This window comes from Cherax quadricarinatus, chromosome 25, assembly GCF_038502225.1.
Source record: "Cherax quadricarinatus isolate ZL_2023a chromosome 25, ASM3850222v1, whole genome shotgun sequence".
NCBI classification, from domain to species: domain Eukaryota; kingdom Metazoa; phylum Arthropoda; class Malacostraca; order Decapoda; family Parastacidae; genus Cherax; species Cherax quadricarinatus.
In genome coordinates, this window is record NC_091316.1 from 29,989,264 (window position 1) to 30,016,052 (window position 26,789).

The 26,789-nt window shown below is 41.6% G+C and overlaps 1 protein-coding gene across 5 annotated transcripts in view; it reads left to right on the forward strand.

Annotated features, from left to right (window-relative positions):
• Positions 1-25,640, forward strand: part of LOC128689941 (proton-coupled folate transporter) — a 187,628-nt gene extending 161,988 nt beyond the window's left edge. For all 5 annotated transcript variants that reach the window (XM_070088685.1, XM_070088682.1, XM_070088684.1 and 2 more), the window contains 3 exons: positions 661-744; positions 13,236-13,392; positions 22,175-25,640. In XM_070088685.1, the coding sequence (XP_069944786.1) occupies positions 661-744; positions 13,236-13,392; positions 22,175-22,694 (761 nt within the window). In that variant the 3' untranslated portion in view covers positions 22,695-25,640. The remainder of the gene's footprint in view (positions 1-660; positions 745-13,235; positions 13,393-22,174) is intronic.
• The last annotated feature ends 1,149 nt before the right edge of the window (positions 25,641-26,789 follow it).

A 26,789-nucleotide genomic window follows, 5' to 3' on the forward strand; every position in this document is an offset into this window, starting at 1 on the left:
TATATATCTTTAAACGTATAAGAAAAAAATTTAGAAAGGACTTAATTTTAAAAGAGTTCTTGCTAATCGACCAGTTTTACATATTAGGCACGACATATATCTGTATATATATATATATATATATATATATATATATATATATATATATATATATATGTCGTGCCGAATATGTAAAACTGGTCAATTAGCAAGAACTCATTTAAAATTAAGTCCTTTCTAAAATTTTCTCTTATACGTTTAAAGATATATTTTTTTCATTAATGTTGATGTAAAAATTTTTAATTTTGCACCAAAAGGAACTTAGAAAACTTACCTAACCTTATTATAACAAGTTCAATTTATTTTAGCCTAACCCAACTAAATATATTTTAGATTTGTTTACAATAATTTAATACTAAACAAACACAGTGAAATATATTTTTTTCGTTAGGTTCAGAATGATTTTGGCGAAATTATTGCATACACAAATTTTCACTTGTCCTATATGGCAAGATGAGCGTTGCTATTTAAGCCAAGATCGCAAGTTCTGCCTATTCGGCACGACATATATATATATATATATATATATATATACATATATATATGTGTGTGTGTTTTTGTATATATGTATAAAATTTGTATGCATTGTTGAGCGGATGTGTTCTGGTTTGCCTCCTACAGCACCTGCTGCAGCGCTCCTTGTCAACTCCTGCGTCATCGCCATCCGCTCCATCCTCTCCAAGTTTGTGACGGGAGACGAATTAGGTGAGTGTGTGTTTATTCACCTTGATGTATTCACCTAATTGTGTTGTGCACACTGAGGGGGGGTTCAGCCTTGGCTCTTGTGCCTCGCTCTTGTTCCTCCCTTTGCTCCTCTTAATGTCTTCCACACTGTAAGTGTGAGTTGCCATAAAATATGTGCGATTAAATAGTTGCATTTAAATGTGTTGGGTCATATGACCACGGCTCAGCTCTCGCAATTCTCTCTTGTTATTTTATTGATCCTAATTATTTCATCACATTTGTAACAGCCTCCTTTACAACTTTATCCTGTCACTCATGTATTAGTTGCACTCACGACCTCATCCTATCACTCATGAAAGAGTTGCACTCTCGACCTTCTATCATTCATGCAAGAGTTGCACTCACGACCTCCTGTCATTCATGCAAGAGTTCCACTCACGACCTCCCATCATTTATGCAAGAGTTCCACTCACGACCTCCTATCACACATGCAAAAGTTGCACTCACAACCTCCTCCTATCACTAATGAAAGAGGTGCTCTCACGACCTCTTCCTATCACTAATGAAAGAGTTGCACTCACAACCTCCCAATGAAAGGGTTGCACTCACAACCTCCTCATATCACTAATGAAAGTTGCACTCACGACCTCCTCCTATCACTAATGAAAGAGTTGCACTCACGACCTCCTCCTATCACCCATGCAAGAGTTACACTCACGACCTCCTCTTATCATTTATGCATTACATCTAGTTCCTGGTGCGAGGACGCTGGGCAGGCGAGTGTCTCAACATTGACCGTAACGTCTGTTTTACCAAGAAAACGGCAGCCATTTTGGATATCCAGATTACGTAGTATCATCCTATAACCTTTCTGTCAGCATAAATGTTCGAACGATATATGTATATATATATATATATATATATATATATATATATATATATATATATATATATATATATATATATATATATATATATATATATATATATATATATATATATATATATATATTATTTATTATCACACTGGCCGATTCCCACCAAGGCAGGGTGGCCCGAAAAACAAAAACTTTCACCATCATTCACTCCATCACTGTCTTGCCAGAAGGGTGCTTTACACTACAGTTTTTAAACTACAACATTAACACCCCTCCTTCAGAGTGCAGGCACTGTACTTCCCATCTCCAGGACTCAAGTCCGGCCTGCCGGTTTCCCTGAACCCCTTCATAAATGTTACTTTGCTCACACTCCAACAGCACGTCAAGTATTAAAAACCATTTGTCTCCATTCACTCCTATCAAACACGCTCACGCATGCCTGCTGGAAGTCCAAGCCCCTCGCACACAAAACCTCCTTTACCCCCTCCCTCCAACCTTTCCTAGGCCGACCCCTACCCCGCCTTCCTTCCACTACAGACTGATACACTCTTGAAGTCATTCTGTTTCGCTCCATTCTCTCTACATGTCAGAACCACCTCAACAACCCTTCCTCAGCCCTCTGGACAACAGTTTTGGTAATCCCGCACCTCCTCCTAACTTCCAAACTACGAATTCTCTGCATTATATTCACACCACACATTGCCCTCAGACATGACATCTCCACTGCCTCCAGCCTTCTCCTCGCTGCAACATTCATCACCCATGCTTCACACCCATATAAGAGCGTTAGTAAAACTATACTCTCATACATTCCCCTCTTTGCCTCCAAGGACAAAGTTCTTTGTCTCCACAGACTCCTAAGTGCACCACTCACCCTTTTCCCCTCATCAATTCTATGATTCACTTCATCTTTCATAGACCCATCTGCTGATACGTCCACTCCCAAATATCTGAAAACATTCACCTCCTCCATACTCTCTCCCTCCAATCTGATATCCAATCTTTCATCACCTAATCTTTTTGTTATCCTCATAACCTTACTCTTTCCTGTATTCACCTTTAATTTTCTTCTTTTGCACACCCTACCAAATTCATCCACCAATCTCTGCAACTTCTCTTCAGAATCTCCCAAGAGCACAGTGTCATCAGCAAAGAGCAACTGTGACAACTCCCACTTTGTGTGTGATTCTTTATCTTTTAACTCCACGCCTCTTGCCAAGACCCTCGCATTCACTTCTCTTACAACCCCATCTATAAATATATTAAACAACCACGGTGACATCACACATCCTTGTCTAAGGCCTACTTTTACTGGGAAATAATTTCCCTTTTTCCTACATACTCTAACTTGAGCCTCACTATCCTCGTAAAAACTCTTCACTGCTTTCAGTAACCTACCTCCTACACCATACACCTGCAACATCTGCCACATTGCCCCCCTATCCACTCTGTCATACGCCTTTTCCAAATCCATAAATGCCACAAAGACCTCTTTAGCCTTATCTAAATACTGTTCACTTATATGTTTCACTGTAAACACCTGGTCCACACACCCCCTACCTTTCCTAAAGCCTCCTTGTTCATCTGCTATCCTATTCTCTGTCTTACTCTTAATTCTTTCAATAATAACTCTACCATACACTTTACCAGGTATACTCAACAGACTTATCCCCCTATAATTTTTGCACTCTCTTTTATCCCCTTTGCCTTTATACAAAGGAACTATGCATGCTCTCTGCCAATCCCTAGGTACCTTACCCTCTTCCATACATTTATTAAATAATTGCACCAACCACTCCAAAACTATATCCCCACCTGCTTTTAACATTTCTATCTTTATCCCATCAATCCCGGCTGCTTTACCCCCTTTCATTTTACCTACTGCCTCATGAACTTCCTCCACACTCACAACTGGCTCTTCCTCACTCCTGCAAGATGTTATTCCTCCTTGCCCTATACACGAAATCACAGCTTCCCTATCTTCATCAACATTTAACAATTCCTCAAAATATTCCCTCCATCTTCCCAATACCTCTAACTCTCCATTTAATAACTCTCCTCTCGTATTTTTAACTGACAAATCCATTTGTTCTCTAGGCTTCCTTAACTTGTTAATCTCACTCCAAAACTTTTTCTTATTTTCAACAAAATTTAATGATAACATCTCACCCACTCTCTCATTTGCTCTCTTTTTACATTGCTTCACCACTCTCTTAACCTCTCTCTTTTTCTCCATATACTCTTCCCTCCTTGCATCACTTCTACTTTGTAAAACCTTCTCATATGCTAACTTTTTCTCCCTTACTACTCTCTTTACATCATCATTCCACCAATCGCTCCTCTTCCCTCCCGCACCCACTTTCCTGTAACCACAAACTTCTGCTGAACACTCTAACACTACATTTTTAAACCTACCCCATACCTCTTCGACCCCATTGCCTATGCTCTCATTTGCCCATCTATCCTCCAATAGCTGTTTATATCTTACCCTAACTGCCTCCTCTTTTAGTTTATAAACCTTCACCTCTCTCTTCCCTGATGCTTCTATTCTCCTTGTATCCAATCTACCTTTTACTCTCAGTGTAGCTACAACTAGAAAGTGATCTGATATATCTGTGGCCCCTCTATAAACATGTACATCCTGAAGTCTACTCAACAGTCTTTTATCTACCAATACATAATCCAACAAACTACTGTCATTTCGCCCTACATCATATCTTGTATACTTATTTATCCTCTTTTTCTTAAAATATGTATTACCTATAACTAAACCCCTTTCTATACAAATTTCAATCAAAGGGATCCCATTATCATTTACACCTGGCACCCCAAACTTACCTACCACACCCTCTCTAAAAGTTTCTCCTACTTTAGCATTCAGGTCCCCTACCACAATTACTCTCTCACTTGGTTCAAAGGCTCCTATACATTCACTTAACATCTCCCAAAATCTCTCTCTCTCCTCTACATTCCTCTCTTCTCCAGGTGCATACACGCTTGTTATGACCCACTTTTCGCATCCAACCTTTACTTTAATCCACATAATTCTTGAATTTACACATTCATATTCTCTTTTCTCCTTCCATAACTGATCATTTAACATTACTGCTACCCCTTCCTTTGCTCTAACTCTCTCAGATACTCCAGATTTAATCCCATTTATTTCCCCCCACTGAAACTCCCCTACCCCCTTCAGCTTTGTTTCGCTTAGGGCCAGGACATCCAACTTCTTTTCATTCATAACATCAGCAATCATCTGTTTCTTGTCATCCGCACTACATCCACGCACATTTAAGCATCCCAGTTTTATATATATATATGGTAGTAGGTTGGTAGACAGCAACCACCCAGGGAGGTACTACCATCCTGCCAAGTGAGTGTAAAACGAAATCCTGTAATTGTTTTACATGATGGTAGGATTGCTTGTGTCTTTTGTCTGTCTCATAAATATGCAAGATTACAGGTACGTCTTGCTACTTCTACTTACACTTAGGTCGCACTACACATGTACACGTTTATTTATTCATACTCATCTGAGTTTTCTTTGATTTTATCTTAATAGTTCTTGTTCTTATTACTTTTCCTTTTATATCCATGTTGAAGTGGAATAAGAATCTTTCCTCCGTAAGCCATGCATGTTGTAAAAGTCAACTAAAATGCCGAGAACATTGGGCTAGTAACCCCTTTTCCTGTAATAATTACTAAAAAGAATAAGAATAAGAAAATTGTCAAAGTGGGAAGTCTGAATGTGCGTGGATGTTGTGCAAATGATAAGAAAGAGATGCTTGTGGTTGTTATGAATGAGAAGAAGCAGGATGTCCTGGCTTTAAGTGAAACATAGCTGAAGGGGGTGGGTAAGTTTCAGTGGAGAGGAATAAATGGGATTAGGTCAAGGGCTTCAAATAGAGTTAGAGCTAAAGAAGGTGTAGCAATAATGTTGAAGGATAAGCTATAGCAGGAAAAGAGGGACTATAAATGACTATAGGCCTCATTTAGACTATGCTGCTCAGTTCTGGTCACCGTATTACAGAATGGATGTAAATGCTCTGGAAAACGTACAGAGGAGGATGACAAAGATGATCCCATGTATCAGAAATCTTCCCTATGAGGATAGACTGAGGGCCCTGAATCTGCACTCTCTCGAAAGGCGTAGAATTAGGGGGGATATGATCGAGGTGTATAAATGGAAAACACGAATAAATAAAGGGGATGTAAATAGTGTACTGAAAATTTCAAGCCAAGACAGGACTCGCAGCAATGGTTTCAAGTTGGAAAAATTCAGATTCGGGAAGGATATAGGAAAGCACTGGTTTGGTAATAGAGTTGTGGATGAGTGGAACAAACTCCCGAGAACAGTTATTCAGGCTAAAACGTTGTGTAGTTTTAAAAATAGGTTAAATACATGAGTGGGTGTGGGTGGGTGTGAGTTGGACCTGACTAGCTTGTGCTGCTGGGTCTGGTGCCGTGGTCCATCCTTGAGTGGAGGTGAGCAGACTGGGTGGGTCATTGGGCTAATCCGGGGGGGTCATTGGGCTAATCCGGGGGGGTCATTGGTCTAATCCGGGGGGGGACATGGACCTGCTCTGCATGGGTCAGTAGGCCTGTTGCAGTGTTCCTTTTTTCTTATGTTCTTATTTTCTTATAATTCGAGGATTATGTGTAGTAAAATAAAGATTGGATGTGAAAAGTGTTATAGTAAGTGTATATGCGCCTGGAGAAGAGAGAAGTGTAGAGGAGAAAGAGAGATTTTGGGAAATGTTGAGTGAATGTATGGGGAGTTTTGAACCAAGTATGAGAGTACTTGTGGTTGGGGATTTCAATGCTGAAGTGGGTAAAAATGTTGTGGAGGGAGTAGTAGGTAAATTTGGGGTGCCAGGGGTAAATGAAAATGGGGAGTTTTTAATTGAGCTATGTGTAGAAAGAGGTTTGGTAATAAGCATTACATATTTTATGAAAAAGAGGATAAATAAATATTCAAGGTATGATATAGCACGTAATGAAAGTAGTTTGTTAGATTATGTATTGGTGGATAAAAGGTCGATGGGTAGGCTCCAGGATGTACACGTATATAGAGGGGTAACTGATATATCGGATCATTATTTAGTTGTAGCTACAGTTAGAGTAAGAGATAGATGGGACAAGAGGAAAATGGCAACAACAATTAAGAGGGAGGTGAAGGTGTATAAAGTAAAAGAGGAGGCTGTTAGGGTAAGATATAAGCAACTATTGGAGGATAGATGGGCTAGTGAGAGTATAGGCAATGAGGTCAAAGATGTATGGGGTAGGTTAAAGAATGTAGTGTTAGAGTGTTCAGCAGAAGTTTGTGGTTACAGGAAAGTGGGTGTGGGAGGGAAGAAGAGCGATTGGTGGAATGATGATTTAAAGAGAGTAGTAAGGGAGAAAAAGTTAGCATATGACGGGGTTTTACAAAGTGGGTGAGATGTTATCAATAAAGTTTGTTGAAAATAAGAAAAACTTTTGGAGTGGGATTATTAAGTTGAGGAAGCCTAGGGAACAAATGGATTTGACAGTTAAAAATAGGAGAGGAGAGTTATTAAATGGAAAGTTAGAGGTATTGAGAAGATGGAGGGAATATATTGAAGAATTGTTAAATGTTGATGAAAATAGGGAAGCTGTGATTTCGTGTATAGGGCAAGGAGGAGGGCTGGTGAAGTACGAGTAGTGGGGAAGGGGGTTGAAGAGGGTTGGAATAGTTTTTAAAATGCAGTATTAGAATGTGGGGCAGAAGTTTGTGGTTATAGGATGGTGGGTGCAGGAGGAAAGAGGAGTGATTGGTGGAATGATGAAGTAAAGGGTGTGATAAAAGAGAAAAAGGTAGCTTATGAGAGGTTTTTGCAAATCAGAAGTGTTATAAGAAGAGTAGAGTATATGGAGAGTAAAAGAAAGGTGAAGAGAGTGATGAGAGAGTGCAAAAGGAGAGCAGATGATAGAGTAGGAGAGGCACTGTCAAGAAATTTTAATGAAAATAAGAAAAAAATTTGGAGTGAGTTAAACAAGTTAAGAAAGCCTAGGGAACGAATGGATTTGTCAATTAAAAACAGAGTAGGGGAGTTAGTAGATGGGGAGATGGAGGTATTGGGTAGATGGCCAGAATATTTTGAGGAACTTTTAAATGTCGATGAAGAAAGGGAGGCGGTAATTTCATGCACTAGCCAGGGAGGTATACCGTTTTTTAGGAGTGAAGAAGAGCAGGATGTGAGTGTGGGGGAGGTGCGTGAGGCATTACGTAGAATGAAAGGGGGTAAAGCAGCTGGAACTGACGGGATCATGACAGAAATGTTAAAAGAAGGGGGGGATATAGTGTTGGAGTGGTTGGTATTTTTGTTTAAAAAATGTATGAAAGAGGGGAAGGTATCTAGGAATTGGCAGAGAGCATGTATAGTCCCTTTATATAAAGGGAAAGGGGACAAAAGAGATTGTAAAAATTGTAGAGGAATAAATTTACTGAGTATACCACGAAAAGTGTATGGTAGGGTTATTGAAAGAAGTAGAGGTAAGACAGAACGAGGGATTGCAGATGAGCAAGAGGTTTCAGAGTGGGTAGGGGATGTGTAGATCAAGTGTTTACACTGAAGCATATATGTGAACAGTATCTAGATAAAGGTAGGGAAGTTTTTATTGCATTTATGGATTTAGAAAAGGCATATGATAGAGTGGATAGGGGAGCAATGTGGCAGATGTTGCAAGTATATGGAATATACTTGGGAAGTACTACCGTCCTGCCAGATGACTGTGAAACAAAAACCTGTAACTGTTTTGCATGATGGTAGGATTGCTGGTTTCTTTTTCTGTCTCATAAACACGCTAAGATAACAGGGATATCTTGCTACTCCTACTTACACTTTGGTCACACTTCACAGACACGCACATGCATATATATATATATACATACATCTAGGTTTTTCTCCTTTTTCTAAATAGCTCTTGTTCTTTTTTATTTCTTCTATTGTCCATGGGGAAGTGGAAAAGAATCTTTCCTCCGTAAGCCATGCGTGTCGTATGAGGCGACTAAAATGCCGGGAGCAATGGGCTAGTAACCCCTTCTCCTGTATACAATTACTAAAAAAGAGAAGAAGAAAAACTTTATAAAACTGGGTTGCTTAAATGTGCGTGGATGTAGTGCGGATGACAAGAAACAGATGATTGCTGATGTTATGAATGAAAAGAAGTTGGATGTCCTGGCCCTAAGCGAAACAAAGCTGAAGGGGGTAGGAGAGTTTCAGTGGGGGGAAATAAATGGGATTAAATCTGGAGTATCTGAGAGAGTTAGAGCAAAGGAAGGGGTAGCAGTAATGTTAAATGATCAGTTATGGAAGGAGAAAAGAGAATATGAATGTGTAAATTCAAGAATTATGTGGATTAAAGTAAAGGTTGGATGCGAGAAGTGGGTCATAATAAGCGTGTATGCACCTGGAGAAGAGAGGAATGCAGAGGAGAGAGAGAGATTTTGGGAGATGTTAAGTGAATGTATAGGAGCCTTTGAACCAAGTGAGAGAGTAATTGTGGTAGGGGACTTGAATGCTAAAGTAGGAGAAACTTTTAGAGAGGGTGTGGTAGGTAAGTTTGGGGTGCCAGGTGTAAATGATAATGGGAGCCCTTTGATTGAACTTTGTATAGAAAGGGGTTTAGTTATAGGTAATACATATTTTAAGAAAAAGAGGATAAATAAGTATACACGATATGATGTAGGGCGAAATGACAGTAGTTTGTTGGATTATGTATTGGTAGATAAAAGACTGTTGAGTAGACTTCAGGATGTACATGTTTATAGAGGGGCCACAGATATATCAGATCACTTTCTAGTTGTAGCTACACTGAGAGTAAAAGGTAGATGGGATACAAGGAGAATAGAAGCATCAGGGAAGAGAGAGGTGAAGGTTTATAAACTAAAAGAGGAGGCAGTTAGGGTAAGATATAAACAGCTATTGGAGGATAGATGGGCTAATGAGAGCATAGGCAATGGGGTCGAAGAGGTATGGGGTAGGTTTAAAAATGTAGTGTTAGAGTGTTCAGCAGAAGTTTGTGGTTACAGGAAAGTGGGTGCAGGAGGGAAGAGGAGCGATTGGTGGAATGATGATGTAAAGAGAGTAGTAAGGGAGAAAAAGTTAGCATATGAGAAGTTTTTACAAAGTAGAAGTGATGCAAGGAGGGAAGAGTATATGGAGAAAAAGAGAGAGGTTAAGAGAGTGGTGAAGCAATGTAAAAAGAGAGCAAATGAGAGAGTGGGTGAGATGTTATCAACAAATTTTGTTGAAAATAAGAAAAAGTTTTGGAGTGAGATTAACAAGTTAAGAAAGCCTAGAGAACAAATGGATTTGTCAGTTAAAAATAGGAGAGGAGAGTTATTAAATGGAGAGTTAGAGGTATTGGGAAGATGGAAGGAATATTTTGAGGAATTGTTAAATGTTGATGAAGATAGGGAAGCTGTGATTTCGTGTATAGGGCAAGGAGGAATAACATCTTGTAGGAGTGAGGAAGAGCCAGTTGTGAGTGTGGGGGAAGTTCGTGAGGCAGTAGGTAAAATGAAAGGGGGTAAGGCAGCCGGGATTGATGGGATAAAGATAGAAATGTTAAAAGCAGGTGGGGATATAGTTTTGGAGTGGTTGGTGCAATTATTTAATAAATGTATGGAAGAAGGTAAGGTACCTAGGGATTGGCAGAGAGCATGCATAGTTCCTTTGTATAAAGGCAAAGGGGATAAAAGAGAGTGCAAAAATTATAGGGGGATAAGTCTGTTGAGTGTACCTGGTAAAGTGTATGGTAGAGTTATAATTGAAAGAATTAAGAGTAAGACGGAGAATAGGATAGCAGATGAACAAGGAGGCTTTAGGAAAGGTAGGGGGTGTGTGGACCAGGTGTTTACAGTGAAACATATAAGTGAACAGTATTTAGATAAGGCTAAAGAGGTCTTTGTGGCATTTATGGATTTGGAAAAGGCGTATGACAGGGTGGATAGGGGGGCAATGTGGCAGATGTTGCAAGTGTATGGTGTAGGAGGTAGGTTACTGAAAGCAGTGAAGAGTTTTTACGAGGATAGTGAGGCTCAAGTTAGAGTATGTAGGAAAGAGGGAAATTTTTTCCCAGTAAAAGTAGGCCTTAGACAAGGATGTGTGATGTCACCGTGGTTGTTTAATATATTTATAGATGGGGTTGTAAGAGAAGTAAATGCGAGGGTCTTGGCAAGAGGCGTGGAGTTAAAAGATAAAGAATCACACACAAAGTGGGAGTTGTCACAGCTGCTCTTTGCTGATGACACTGTGCTCTTGGGAGATTCTGAAGAGAAGTTGCAGAGATTGGTGGATGAATTTGGTAGGGTGTGCAAAAGAAGAAAATTAAAGGTGAATACAGGAAAGAGTAAGGTTATGAGGATAACAAAAAGATTAGGTGATGAAAGATTGAATATCAGATTGGAGGGAGAGAGTATGGAGGAGGTGAACGTATTCAGATATTTGGGAGTGGACGTGTCAGCAGATGGGTCTATGAAAGATGAGGTGAATCATAGAATTGATGAGGGAAAAAGAGTGAGTGGTGCACTTAGGAGTCTGTGGAGACAAAGAACTTTGTCCTTGGAGGCAAAGAGGGGAATGTATGAGAGTATAGTTTTACCAACGCTCTTATATGGGTGTGAAGCGTGGGTGATGAATGTTGCAGCGAGGAGAAGGCTGGAGGCAGTGGAGATGTCATGTCTGAGGGCAATGTGTGGTGTGAATATAATGCAGAGAATTCGTAGTTTGGAAGTTAGGAGGAGGTGCGGGATTACCAAAACTGTTGTCCAGAGGGCTGAGGAAGGGTTGTTGAGGTGGTTCGGACATGTAGAGAGAATGGAGCGAAACAGAATGACTTCAAGAGTGTATCAGTCTGTAGTGGAAGGAAGGCGGGGTAGGGGTCGGCCTAGGAAGGGTTGGAGGGAGGGGGTAAAGGAGGTTTTGTGTGCGAGGGGCTTGGACTTCCAGCAGGCATGCGTGAGCGTGTTTGATAGGAGTGAATGGAGACAAATGGTTTTTAATACTTGACGTGCTGTTGGAGTGTGAGCAAAGTAACATTTATGAAGGGATTCAGGGAAACCGGCAGGCCGGACTTGAGTCCTGGAGATGGGAAGTACAGTGCCTGCACTCTGAAGGAGGGGTGTTAATGTTGCAGTTTAAAAACTGTAGTGTAAAGCACCCTTCTGGCAAGACAGTGATGGAGTGAATGATGGTGAAAGTTTTTCTTTTTCGGGCCACCCTGCCTTGGTGGGAATCGGCCGGTGTGATAATAAAAAAATAAAATAAAAATTGAGGCTCAGGTTAGGGTGTGTAGAAGAGAGGGAGACTACTTCCGGGTAAAAGTAGGTTTTAGACAGGGATGTGTAATGTCACCATGGTTGTTTAATATATTTATAGATGGGGTTGTAAAAGAAGTAAATGCTAGGGTGTTCGGGGGAGGTGTGGGATTAAATTATGGGGAATCAAATACAAAATGGGAATTGACACAGTTAATTTTTGCTGATAATTCTGTGCTTATGGGAGATTCTAAAGAAAAATTGCAAAGGTTTGGGCGTGTGTGTAAAGGTAGAAAGTTGAAAGTGAACATAGAAAAGAGTAAGGTGATGAGGGTATCATATGATTTAGATAAAGAAAAATTGGATATAAAATTGGGGAGGAGGAGTATGGAGGAAGTGAATGTTTTCAGATATTTGGGAGTTGACGTGTCAGCGGATGGATTTATGAAGGATAAGGTTAATCACAGAACTGATGAAGGAAAAAAGGTGAGCGGTGCATTGAGGTATATGTGGAGACAAAAAACGTTATCTATGGAGCCAAAGAAGGGAATGTATGAAAGTATAGTAGTACCAACACTCTTATATGGATGTGAAGCTTGGGTGGTAAATGCAGCAGCAAGGAGGCGGTTAAAGGCACTGGAGATGTCCTGTCTAAGGGCAATGTGTGGAGCAAATATTATGCAGAAAATTCGGAATGTGGAAATTAGGAGAAGGTGTGGAGTTAATAAAATTATTAGTCAGAGGGCTGAAGAGGGGGTTATTGAGGTGGTTTAGTCATTTAGAGAGAATGGATCAAAGTAGAATGACATGGAGAGCGTATAAATCTGGAGGGGAAGGAAGGCGGGGTAGGGGCCGTCCTCGAAAAGGTTAGAGGGAGGGGGATAAAGGAGGTTTTGTGGGCGAAGGGCTTGGACTTCCAGCAAGCGTGCGTGAGCGTATTAGATAGGAGTGAATGGAGACGAATGATATTTTGGAGTGTGAGCAGGGTAATATTTAGTGAAGGGATTCAGGGAAACCGGTTATTTTTATTTAGCCGGACTTGACTCCTGGAAATGGGAAGTACAATGCCTGCACTTTAAAGGAGGGGTTTTGGGGTATTAGCAGTTTGGAGGGATATGTTGTGTATCTTTATACGTATATGCTTCTAAACTGTTGTGTTCTGAGCACCTCTGCAAAAACAGTGATTATGTGTGAGTGAGGTGAAATTGTTGAATGATGATGAAAGTATTTTCTTTTTGGGGATTTTCTTTCTTTTTGAGTCACCCTGCCTCGGTGGGAGACGGCCGACTTGTTAATTTATATAATGTGATGTTAAGCAATGTTAACGATGTTGTTGGTGTGGCCGGCCACAGGCAAGGTGTCAGCAGTGATGGGAGCTCTGGACGGCGCCATCGCTATGGTCATCTTCTCTCTCTACACCGCCATCTACCACGCTACCGTACACGTCTTTCCCGGTGCTCAGTTCTTCTTCGGTGCTGCAGCTAACCTCCTCATGACCTGCATATTCATGTGAGTAGGAAGTACCATGCTGGGTCCAGTTTAGTGCAGCATGATGATGGTTTACTCAGGAAAGGAACAATCACCTCTAGTGGAAATAAGTCACTTTGTGTGTTCTGGAGACCACTCTCATGTAATTTTATATACTGTGTACATAGAGCCTATATAAAATCTTACTGATGAAGCTGCTAGGTAGAATGTTAATGCTTCTTCATTGTATGTGACAGAATTATAATTTTATTATATTTATAGGTAAACTGTAAATCAGTAGGGATCATAAGAAGTCTCGATGAGCTGTTATTGTGTCTCATCTCATTTCAAAGGTTTTGAAATGTGCCGAGGCAAGAAACAGCTCAGTGTACAGCATATGTTCCCAATATAAAAAATAAACAAATCCTGGTGAGGATCCAGACTTCACCAGCTTCATGATTCACTTGTGTTATTACATCACTACATAATTCACTCTTATGTTTAGATACCCAGAAGCTTTAACTTTCTTTGTGAATTATAGTTAAGAGCAGCTGCTTCTCTTCACTTTCTTCAGAAAACAACATGCATACATATATATATATATATATATATATATATATATATATATATATTATATATATATATATTATATATTATATATATATATATGTCGTGCCGAATAGGCAGAACTTGCGATCTTGGCTTAAATAGCAACGCTCATCTTGCCTTATAGGACAAGCGAAAATTTGTGTATGCAATAATTTCGCCAAAATCATTCTGAACCTAACGAGAAAAATATATTTCACTGTATTTGTTTAGTATTAAATTACTGTAAACGTATCTAAAATATATTTAGTTGGGTTAGGCTAAAATAAATTGCGCTTGTTTTAATAAGGTTAGGTAAGTTTTCTAAGATTCTTTTGGTACAAAATTAAATTTTTTTACATTAACATTAATGGAAAAAATATATCTTTAAACGTATAAGAGAAAATTTTAGAAAGGACTTAATTTTAAATGAGTTCTTGCTAATTGACCAGTTTTAATATATATATATATATATATATATATTGAATCCATCCAAAGTGATAAATGCAGTGAGATCAACACTACCAGGAGCAGCAGTCATTGCCCCCACAAATAGTGTCTTGCTAGGAGCACCTCTGGGAAGCAATGCCATTGACACAATTCTCAGGAAGAAATTGGAAGAGTTAAGGAGAATGGAACAACGAATAGGCAATCTGGACACCCACGATGCCTTGTACCTTCTCACAAAGTGCTTGAGTCTGCTCAGGTTGACATATTTCCTAAGATGTGCACCTTCATATGATAACCCTATACTGCACGAATATGACAGTATCCTGAGGCAGATTTTTACGAAAGTACTTAACCTTACTCTAGAAGACGGGCAGTGGAACCAAGCTACACTTCCAGTCAGACTAGGAGGCATTGGTGTCCGCAAGTCATCACAGATTGCGCTACCTGCTTTTCTGTCCTCGTGTATTGCATCCAGAGGGCTTGTAGCAGCGATTCTCCCTGAACATCTTAGGGACAAGATTGGAGCCCAGGACCAAAAGTTCATTGACGGAGCCATGATCTGGGATAATCTAACGGGCTCTGAAACCAGACCTGCTCCCCCCAACAACTACAAACAATAGCACTGGGATAGTCCAATAGTGGAAAATATTGCCTCAACAGTGCTTCAGAGTGTGTCAGGGAAGGATAGAGCCCGCCTCCTGGCAGTGAGAGCTCCTCATGCAGGGGATTTTCTGTTGGCTGTTCCCAACTCCAGCCTTGGCACACGCCTCGACCCACAGACCATCCGCATCGGTGTTGCCCTTCGACTTGCCGCCCCTATTCTCGCCGAACACAGGTGTATTTGTGGTAGTGAAGCAGCAGACCGATTCGGGTACCATGGTCTTGTATGCCGTAAATCCGAGGGAAAGATTGCAAGACATGAGGAGGTTAATAACATTATCAAGAGGAGCCTCACAACAGCCGGATGACCAGCAGTAAGGGAGCCATCCCAGCTATGCAGATCTGATGGCAGCCAAAAGCGTCCAGATGGTATCACCCTTCAAGCCTGGACAGATGGGAAGCAGGTGGTGTGGGACTATACATGTGCATCTACCTTGGCTGATACCTATCTCCAATACACCAGGGAGGAAGGAAGGGCAGCTGCCAGCTTCAGGGAGTCCCAAAAGTCTAGGAAATATGGAGAACCTGCCCATCATTATATGTTTGTTCCCATAGGCTCAGAGACCCTTGGCTCATGGGGAAAGAATGCATCTAAATTCCTTAAGGAGCTGGGAAAAAGACTCATCAGGGTAACTAGGGATCCCAGGGTAGCTAGTTTTCTGTTCCAGCGGCTCAGTGCGGCTGTTCAAAGGGGTAATGCCTGCTGTATTTTGGGCACACGCCCCAGCTCTGAGGAGCTGGATGAGATTTTCACCTTATAATCGGTGATACACACGTAACAACATGTACCGTATATGCCACCTTTATATATATATATATATATATATATATATATATATATATATATATATATATATATATATATATATATATATATATATATACATATATATATATATATATATATATATATATATATATATATATATATATATATATACATATATATATATATATATATATATATATATATATATATATATATATATATATATATATATATATATATATATACATTGTGCCAGGCGCCCGTATGCTGCTGCAGTTATTTGGTGTGTGTTTGAGTGTGTGTACTCACCTGGTTGTGGTTGGGGGGGTCGATTCACAGCTCCTGGCCCCGCCTCTTCACTTGCCCGCTACCCGGTCACTCTTCCCTCTCCGTGAGCTTTATTATACCTCTTCTTAAAGCTATGTATGGATACTGCCTCCACTACATCACTACCCAGGCTGTTCCACTTCCTGACAACTCTGTGACTGAAGAAATACTTCCTAACATCCCTGTGGTTCATCTGAGTCTTCAGCTTCCAACTGTGACTCCTCGTTGCTGTGTCCCATCTCTGGAACATTGTGTCTTAGTCCACCTTGTCTATACCTCTCGCTATTTTATATGTCGTTATCTTATCATTCCTAATTCTCCCGTCTTCCAGTGTCTTCAGGTCGATTTCCCTTAACCTCTCCTCGTAGGACATACCCTGTAGCTCCGGGACTAGTCTTGTTGCAAACCTTGGCACTTTCTCTAGTTTCTTTACACGCTTGGCTAAGTGAGGGTTCCAAACTGGCGCTACATATTCCAATATGAGCCTAACGTACACAGTGTACAGGGTCCTGAATGACTCCTTATTTAGATGTTGAAATGCTGTTCTTGGGTTTTCCAGGCGCCCATGAGCTGCGGGAGTTATTTGGTATATGTGCACCTCAAGAGATGTGCCTGGTGTTATGCTCACACCAAGATCCCTTTCCTTAAGTGAGGTTTGTAGTCTCTGGTCCCCTAGACTGTACTCTGTCTGTGGTCTTCTTTGCCGTTCCCCAATCTGCATGACTTTGCACTTGGTGGGGTTGAACTCCAGGAGCCAGTTTCTGGACCAGGTCCGCAGTCTGTCCAAATCCCTCTCCCTGAACCGTGAAGTTTATCATACCTCTGCTTAAAGCTATGTATGGATCCTGCCTCCACTACATCGCTTCCCAAACTTTTCCACTTACTGACTACTCTGTGGCTGAAGAAATACTTCCTAACATCCCTGTGATTCATCTGTGTTTTCAACTTCCAACTGTCTCCACTTGTCACAGTGTCCAATCTCTGGAACATCCTGTCTTTGTCCACCTTGTCAATTCTTCTCAGTATTTTGTATGTCGTTATCATGTCCCCCCTATCTCTCCTCGTAGGACATACCTCTTAGCTCTGGGACTAGTCTTGTTGCAAACCTTAGCACTTTCTCTAGTTTCTTTACGTGCTTGGCTAGGTGTGGGTTCCAAATCGGTGCCGCATACTCCAATATGGGCCTAACGTACACGGTGTACAGGGTCCTGAACGATTCCTTATTAAGATGTCGGAATGCTGTTCTGAGGTTTGCTAGGCACCCATATGCTGCAGCAGTTATTTGGTTGATGTGAGCTACAGGAGATGTGCATGGTGTTATACTCACCCCAAGATCTTTTTCCTTGAGTGAGGTTTGTAGTCTCTGGCCCCCTACACTGTACTCCGTCGTCTGCGGTCTTCTTTGCCTTTCCCCAATCTTCATGACTTTGCACTTGGTGGGATTGAACTCCAGGAGCCAATTGCTGGACCAGGTCTGCAGCTTGTCCAGATCCCGTTGTAGTTCTGCCTGGTCTTCGATCGAATGAATTCTTCTCATCAACTTCACGTCATCTGCAAACAGGGACACCTCTGAGTTTATTCCTTCCGTCATGTCGTTCACAAATACCAGAAACAGCACTTGTCCTAAGACTGACCCCTGTGGGACCCCGCTGGTCACAGGTGCCCATTCTGACACCTCGCCACGTACCATGACTCGCTGCTGTCTTCCTGACAAGTGTTCCCTGATCCACTGTAGTGCCTTCCCTTACACTAATCTCTTGTGTGGAACTGTATCAAACGTCGTCTTGCAGTCCAAGAAAATGCAATCCACCCACCCCTCTCTCTCTTGTCTTACTGTTGTCACCATGTCATAGAACTCCAGTAGGTTTGTGACACAGAATTTCCCGTCCCTGAAACCATGTTGGCTGCTGTTGATGAGATCATTCCTTTCTAGGTGCTCCACCACTCTTCTGATAATCTTCTCCATGACTTTGCATACTATACATGTCAGTGACACTGGTCTGTAGTTTAGTGCTTCATGTCTGTCTCCTTTTTTAAAGACTGGGACTACATTTGCTGTCTTCCATGCCTCAGGCAATCTCCCTGTTTCGATAGATGTATTGAATATTGTTGTTAGGGCACACATAGCGCCTCTGCTCCCTCTCTCAGGAGCCATGGAGAGATGTTATCCGGCCCCATCGCCTTTGAGGAATCTAGCTCACTCAGAAGCCTCTTCACTTCTTCCTCGGTTGTGTGCACTGTGTCCAGCACATGGTGGTGTGCCCCACCTCTCCGTCTTTCTGGAGCCCCTTCTGTCTCCTCTGTGAACACTTCTTTGAATCTCCTGTTGAGTTCCTCACATACTTCACGGTCATTTCTTGTTGTCTCTCCTCCTTCCTTCCTTAGCCTGGTCCTTGACTGTTGTTTTCCTCCTGATGTGGTTGTATAACAGTTTCGGGTCAGATTTGGCTTTCGCTGCTATGTCGTTTTCATATTGTCTTTGGGCCTCCCTTCTTATCTGTGCATATTCGTTTCTGGCTCTATGACTGCTCTCCTTATTCTCCTGGGTCCTTTGCCTTCTATATTTCTTCCATTCTCTAGCACACTTGGTTTTTGCCTCCCTGCACCTTTGGGTGAACAATGGGCTCATCCTGGCTTTTTCATTATTCCTGTTACCCTTGGGTACAAACCTCTCCTCAGCCTCCTTGCACATTGTTGCTTCATATTCCATCACCTCATTAACTGGCTTCCCTACCAGTTCTCTGTCCCACTGAACCCGTTCAGGAAGTTCCTCATTCCCGTGTAGTCCCCTTTCTTGTAGTTTGGCTTCATTCGTCCTGGCCTTCCTGCTTCTCCCTCCACTTGTAACTCTACTGTGTATTCGAAGCTTAAAACCACATGATCGCTGGCCCCAAGGGGTCTTTCATATGTGATGTCCTCAATATCTGCACTACTCAAGGTGAATACTAAGTCCAGTCTTGCTGGTTCATCTTCTCTCTCTCTTGTAGTGTCCCTTACGTGTTGGTACATGAAGTTTTCCAGTGCCTCCTCCATCATCTTAGCCCTCCATGTATCTTGGCCCTCATATGGCTCCAAGTTCTCCCAATCGATTTCCTTGTGGTTAAAGTTGCCCATGATCAGGAGCTTTGTCCTGCATGCATGATCTCTTCTGGCCACTGCAGCCAGTGTGTCAATCATCGCTCTATTGCTCTCGTCATACTCTTGCCTTGGCCTCCTGCTGTTCTGTGGTGGGTTATACATCACTGCAATTACCACCTTGGGACCTCCAGAGTGAGGCGTTCCCGCTATGTAATCACTTGCTTCTCCGCTGTCTCCTCTCTCCAGCTCATCATAATTCCATCGGTTTTTGATCAGCAGTGCCACTCCTCCACCCTCCCTGTTCCCTCTGTCTTTCCTCAGTGTGTGTGTGTGTGTGTGTGTGTGTGTGTGTGTGTGTGTGTGTGTGTGTGTGTGTGTGTGTGTGTGTGTGTGTGTGTGTGTGTGTGTGTGTGTGTTTGTGTGTGTGTATATGTGTGTGTGTGTGTGTGTGTGTGTGTGTGTGTGTGTGTGTGTGTGTGTGTGTGTGTGTGTGTGTGTGCGTGCGTGCGTGTGTGTACTCACCTAACTATGGTTGCATGGGTCGATTCATAGCTCCTGGCCCCGCCTCTTCACTTGTCACAGGTAGGTCAACTCTCTCCCTGCTCCAGGAGCTTTATCATACCTCTTCTTAAAGCTATGTATGGTACCTGCCTCCACTTTCCGGACTGTTCCACTTTCTGAAAACTTTATGACTGGAAAAAATACTTCCTACTTAACGTCTTTGTGACTCATCTGTGTCTTCAACTTCCAACTGTGACCCCTTGTTGCTGTGTCCCATCTTTGGAAGATCCTGTCTCTGTCCACCTTGTGTATTCCTCTTAGTATTTTGTATGTCGTTATCATGTCTCTATCTCTCCTGTCCTCCAGTGTCGTCAGGTCGAGTTCCCTTTACCTCTCCTCGTAGGACATGCCCCTTATCTCCGGGACTAGTCTCGTTGCAAACCTTTGCACTTTCTCTACTTTCCTGGCGTGCTTGACTAGGTGAGGGTTCCAAACTGGTGCTGCAGACTCCTATATGGGTCTGACGTACACGGTGAACAGGGTCCGGAACGACTCCTTAATGAGATGTCGGAATCCAAGTTCTTAGGTTCGCTAGTCGCCCATATACTACAGCAGTTGATGATTGAGACACTTACGAAACATATGGGAATCTTGATTGAGGAAACGTTTCGTCACACAGTGGTTCATCAGTCCAATGCAAAACAGAAAGGTGTATTGGACTGATGAAGCCACTGTGTAGCAAAACGTTTCTTCAATCAAGATTCACACATGGTGCATAAGTGTCTCAATCTTCAACTTGTCTCCTCTTTAAACCATTTATCACACACTACAGCAGTTATATGATTGATGTGCGCCTCAGGAGATGTGCTCGGTATTATACTCACCTCAAGATCCTTTTCCTTGAGTGAGGTTTGTAGTCTTTGGCCCCTCTAGACTGCACTCGGTCTGCGGTTTTCTTTGCCCTTCCCCGATCTTCATGACTTAGCACTTGATGGGGCTGTGTGTGTGTGTGTGTTTGTGTACTCACCTATTTGTGGTTACAGGGGTCGATCCCTAGCTCCTGGCCCCGCCTCTTCACCGGTTGCTACTGGGTCCTCTCTCTCCCTGCTCCATGAGCTTTATCAAGCCCCGTTTTAAAACTATGTATGGTTCCCGCCTCCACTACGTCACTTTCTAGGCTATTCCACTGCCTGGCAACTCTATGACTGAAGAAATACTTCCTAACATCCCTTTGATTCATCTGAGTCTTCAAATTCCAATTGTGACCTCTTGTTTCTGTGTCCCCTCCCTGGAACATCCTGTCTTTGTCCACCTTGTCTATTCCGCGCAGTATTTTATATGTCGTTATCGTGTCTCCCCTGACTCTCCTGTCCTCCAGTGTCGTCAGGCCGATTTCCCTTAACCTTTCTTCATAGGACATTCCCCTTAGCTTTGCAACTAACCTTGTCGCAAACCTTTACACTTTCTCTAATTTCTTGACGTGCTTGATAAAGTGCGGGTTCCAAACAGGTGCTGCATGCTCCAGTATGGGCCTGACGTACACGGTGTACAGTGTCTTGAACGATTCCTTACCAAGGTATCGGAACGCTGTTCTCAGGTTTGCCAGGCGCCCATATGCTGCAGCAGTTATCTGGTTAATGTGTGCTTCCGGAGACATGCTCGGTGTTATACTCACCCCAAGATCTTTCTCCTTGAGCGAGGTTTGCAGTCTTTGGCCACCTATCCTATACTCCGTCTGCGGTCTTCTGTGCCCTTCCCCGATCTTCTTGACTTTGCATTTGGCGGGGTTAAATTCGAGAAGCCATTTGCTGGACCAGGTGTCCAGTCTGTCCAGGTCTCTTTGAAGTCCTGCCTGATCTTCATCTGATTTAATTCTCCTCATTAACTTCACATCATCTGCGAACAGGGACACTTCTGAGTCTAACCCTTCCATCATGTCGTTCACATAGGACCGACCCCGGTGGGACCCCGTTCGTCACAGGTGCCCACTGTGATACCTCATCACGTACCATGACTCGTTGTTGCCTCCCTGTCAGTTATTCTCAGATCCATTGCAGTGCCCTTCCTGTTATATGTGCCTGATCCTCTAGCTTCTGCACTAATCTCTTGTGAGGAACTGTGTCAAAGGCCTTCTTGCAGTCCAAAAAAGTGCAATCAACCCACCCCTCTCTCTCGTCTTACTGTGTGTGTGTGTGTGTGTGTGTGTGTGTGTGTGTGTGTGTGTGTGTGTGTGTGTGTGTGTGTGTGTGTGTGTGTGTGTGTGTGTGTGTGTGAAAATATATGATAATTTATTATTATTATTATTATTATTATTATTATTATTATTATTATTATTATTATTATTATTATTATTATTATTATTATTATTATTAATATTATTATTATTATTAATTGTGTAGTAGCAGTAGTAGTATAGAGTTATAATTCACCTCACACACTTCGTTTCTCACACAGCTTCATCATAGCTTCGTCCACCTCAAGAAGCTATAACGTGGACGACCTCAAGTCCGAGGAAGGTTCCAGTGCTGTGAAGCCCATGTCACTGAGATTCGTCAGCGAGCGTCTCAATCACCATGTCTTGCCATCTACTGGCAAACCTTTGGAGCCCTTAGACCTGGATGCCCAGCGGACCTCCCTCGTCCTTTCCGACGTCAACTTCCACATTGCAACACCCTGCAGAAAAAAGAAGGTCCAGAGGCCACCAAACAAACACTTGGGTGCCAACAACTCTGGTCTTTTCATTGTTAGTGAAAATTCGGACTTCGAAAGAAAAGCCGTCGAAGACGAACTAACTTTCCCGCAGAAACACGTACCGAAGATTCTGCTGGATTCTAAGAGGAAAGAAACTACTGGAGTGGATAATTCCACGTTCAGCAGTCAAGACGTCGAGACTGTGGTTCTTGACGGGGAAGTGAAAAAAAACCCAGTGATTCTCAGTCCGAGTTCTCTTGTGTTGACAAGTGACTCAAAGTAAAGAACCTGTGAGTGTAAGCAAATTCCTTTACCAGTGTTCTCTTGTGCTGGTAAAAGTTTGTGGAAAACTTCATTTTATGAGGGGCCTCGATTACTGTCGTGATGACAGGCCCAGTATAGACATTGATGATGATAATCCTGTGATAATTATTATAATTCTCCTGATATGGCTGTGCGTTGTAGTACTGCCACCAGTATTAGTACCTATCAGACTGGTATGAAGCTAACATACCAAGGCATAAAGTACTCATATACTGAAGCGAAGTATCGACAGTATCAACAGTCTTGATTTACGCATCCGTGAGAGTGTCGTACGCACCAGTATTACTGACTTAACAATGCTGACGTGTATGCCGTTAACAGTAACTAAAATCAAGATTAAACTGAGACATCTATCGTCAAGATCGGTGCTAAGGTATCGTTAATACTGTAAACATTACTTAAGAAATTATTAGTTTTCATTACTTGTTTATAACAGAATAATGGACGAACATCATTAATATAAAGGTGATAATTATTTACAAAATGAGAACTAAATATACTTTTATTTTAAGAAAATTGAAAAATATATGTTCATGCGAAACTTATTAATATAAATAGTGCAAAACGAAATTTACAGGAGAGCACAGCACTGTCCTTGCCCAGCTCACTAATGTTTACAGGAGAGCACAGCACTGTCCTTGCCCAGCTCACTATTGTTTACAAGAGAGCACAGCACTGTCCTTGCCCAGCTCACTAATGTTTTGCTCTCTGCTCTTGTCAAGCTCAAATACAAATGTGAAAATGTTTTTTAATTACCACTGAAAAAAGAGCTTATATCATGACGATGAGAGAAATAAATATGTTTCTCATGACTGGAACTAGACTGGTCCGTGAGGCTCTAGAATGATTGGTTTTAGTGGTTCTAGCATGATTGGTCCTAGTGGTTCTAGAATGATTGGTCCTAGGGGTTCTAGAATGATTGGTTCTAGGGGTTCTAGAATGATTGGTTCTAGGGGTTCTAGAATGATTGGTTCTAGGGGTTCTAGAATGATTGGTTCTAGGGGTTCTAGAATTATTGGTCCTAGGACGATTGGTCCCATTGGTTCTACAATTATTAGTCGTAGGGGTTCTAGAATGATTGGTCTTACTGGCTCTAGAATGATTGATCTTAGTGGTTCTAGCATGATAGGTCCTAGTGGTTCTAGAATGATTGGTCCTATTATCATTATAATCATGGGGGAGCGCTAAACCCGTAGGTTGATTGGTCATAGTGGCTCTAGAATGATTGGTTCTAGTGGCTCTAGAATGATTGGTTCTAGTGGCTCTAGAATGATTGGTCATAGTGGATCTAGAATGATTGATCCAGGTGGTTCTAGAATGATTGGTCCTAATGGCTCTAGAATGTTTGGTCCCAGTGGCTCTAGAATGATTGGTCCTAGTGGCTCTAGAATGATTGATCCTAGTGGCTGTAGAATGATTGGTCATAGTGGCTCTAGAATGATTGGTCATAGTGGATCTAGAATGATTGGTCATAGTGGCTGTAGAATGATTGGTCATAGTGGCTGTAGAATGATTGGTCCTAGTGGCTCTAGAATGATTGATCTAGGTGGTTCTAGAATGATTGGTCCTAATGGCTCTAGAATGTTTGGTCCTAGTGGCTCTAGAATGATTGGTCCTAGTGGCTGTAGAATTATTGGTCATAGTGGCTCTAGAATGGCTGGTCATAGTGGTTCTAGAATGGTTGATCATAGTGGATCTAGAATGATTGGTCCTAGTGGCTGTATAATGATTGGTCATAGTGGCTCTAGAATGGTTGGTCATAGTGGATCTAGAATGGTTGGTCCTAGTGGTTGTATAATGATTGGTCCTAGTGGCTCTAGAATGATTGGTCATAGTGGCTCTAGAATGAGTGGAACCAGAATTATCCTCGTCATAGTGATTTTTGTTATGACTGGAACTTAGATAATCTTGGCCCAGAGTTGCACATCTGCCGTAACAGATGATTCATCTTACTGACTGGCTGTTAAGTGCTATCAGCTGGTGCTTACCACGTGCCTGATGTTGTTCTACCTTAGGCAGTCTTAGGTAGGTCTACTGCACTGATTCCTGTTCTGCCTTAGGCCGTATAAGGCCTTAAAAGCTAGATGCTGTCTTGCCTTAGGTCATGTTAGGTAGGCCTCCCTTGCTGACTTCTGTCCTGCCTTAGGCCATGTTAGGTACTCTAATATAGCTGACATCTGTCTTGCCTTAGGCTGTGTATTGTTTTAGGCAGGCCTAAAATGCTGACAGCTCTTCTGCCTTAGACCGTATTGGCTAGGTTTACAAAGCTAGCAGGTCTCTTGCCATTTTACGCAGACCTGCGACGCCCTCCTGGGCAGGCCTACCTATGTGACAGCTATATTTTCCGTCGTAGGTTTACGACGCAGCCACTTGCCCGACCTAGCTCTTACTGGCTAAAAGAAATACACATAAATAATTATTACAAATACATCCGACAGATTCTCTTTGACACTTGTCAAGTTTAGCATAGAGCGACCCTTACAAAATTAGGATACAGGATGTATAATGTTGTATGTGATGCATGTATCCGATACACAGATACGTGCTCCACACACACGATCACTGTGTCTTGTTTACCAAGGTCTAGTCATAGACTACACTCTTCAACACATCATTCAACTTAATGTTTCACTCTCGCTAAGGTATATCGTAGACGTAATTCCTTGTGAGGTTATTGTAGGGCTAGTAATTCCCTGTGAGGAATATCGCAAGCATATTAGTACATTATTAGAAATACCCTAGGTCTAGTAGTAGCCTGGGAGGAATATCGAGGGCCTTGTAATAATTTATGAGGAATTTCGTAGGCCTGAAAGTACTTTGCATGGAATATCGGGGTCCAGGAGCTATAGCTTCACCAGTGTAATTATCATTTGACATTCCTTTTTCAATAAATGATTCTTCCTTATATGAGCCTTTTATTTCTCATGGATTATTTTATTTTATGTTGAGTAACTTTTATTGTTGATTTGTTATTATGTTGTTGTTTTGTTGAGGAATTTTTTAACTGAATAAAAAAATTAAGACACTTATGCAACATATAGAACTCTTTATTGAAGAAACGTTTCGCCACACAGTGGCTTCATCAGTCCAGTACAAATCAGAAGGGTGTAAGGAGAGGAGGAGTTTGAGGTAATCAGTCCCTCAGCCTGGAGTCGATGTGTTCAGTCCATCAGTCCCTCGACTCCAGGCAGAGGGACTGATTACCTCAAATTTCTCCTCTCCTTACACCCTTCTGATTTGTATTGGACTGATGAAGCCACTGTGTGGCGAAACGTTTCTTCACTAAAGATTCCCATATGTTGCATAAGTGTCTTAATCTTCAACTTGTCGGTTTTAAACCAAATATCACAACTGACAATGATACTGTTGTTGGTGTTGTTACTGATGTTATTGTTGTTGTTGTTGCTGTTGTTGATGCTGTTGGTCTTGTTTTGGTTGATGATGACTTAGAAAAGCTGTTTACATTTTGTCATTGCAATAATAATAATATTAATAATAATAATAATAATAATAATAATAATAATAATAATAATAATAATAATAATAATAATAATAATAATAATAATAATAATAATAATAATCACATTACTGCAAAACCCTTACCAAAAACAACAAGTATACTTGAAAAGCTTTTCCATTATATACAAAAATTTGATCTTAACTGCTAAGAGTAGCAAGTTTGTATCTATCACATGTTATATACTGTGCTTTTGTTGACACAGTTGAACCTGTGGTTCATCCATAGCCTTCATCCACACTGTGACTCCCCATCACCTGTGATGAGTAAGCAACCTTCACAGACCGTAAGTCCCCAAGGATATATACACACACACACCGAGAGGTGTATGTCTTCCATTGTGTATACACTGAAAGACATATAACTATTTCAGGGATTCAAGATTTCCTGACTGGTGGTGGAAAATTTACATGCAGCCTTAATGACTCTCGTGTAGTACTTTTATTGTACTAAAGATGTCCTTTTGCTGTACATGTATATTTATCAAGTGAACCCTGACAAGTTTAGTCGGCTATCCTAGTTTGAAGGCGCTCTTCT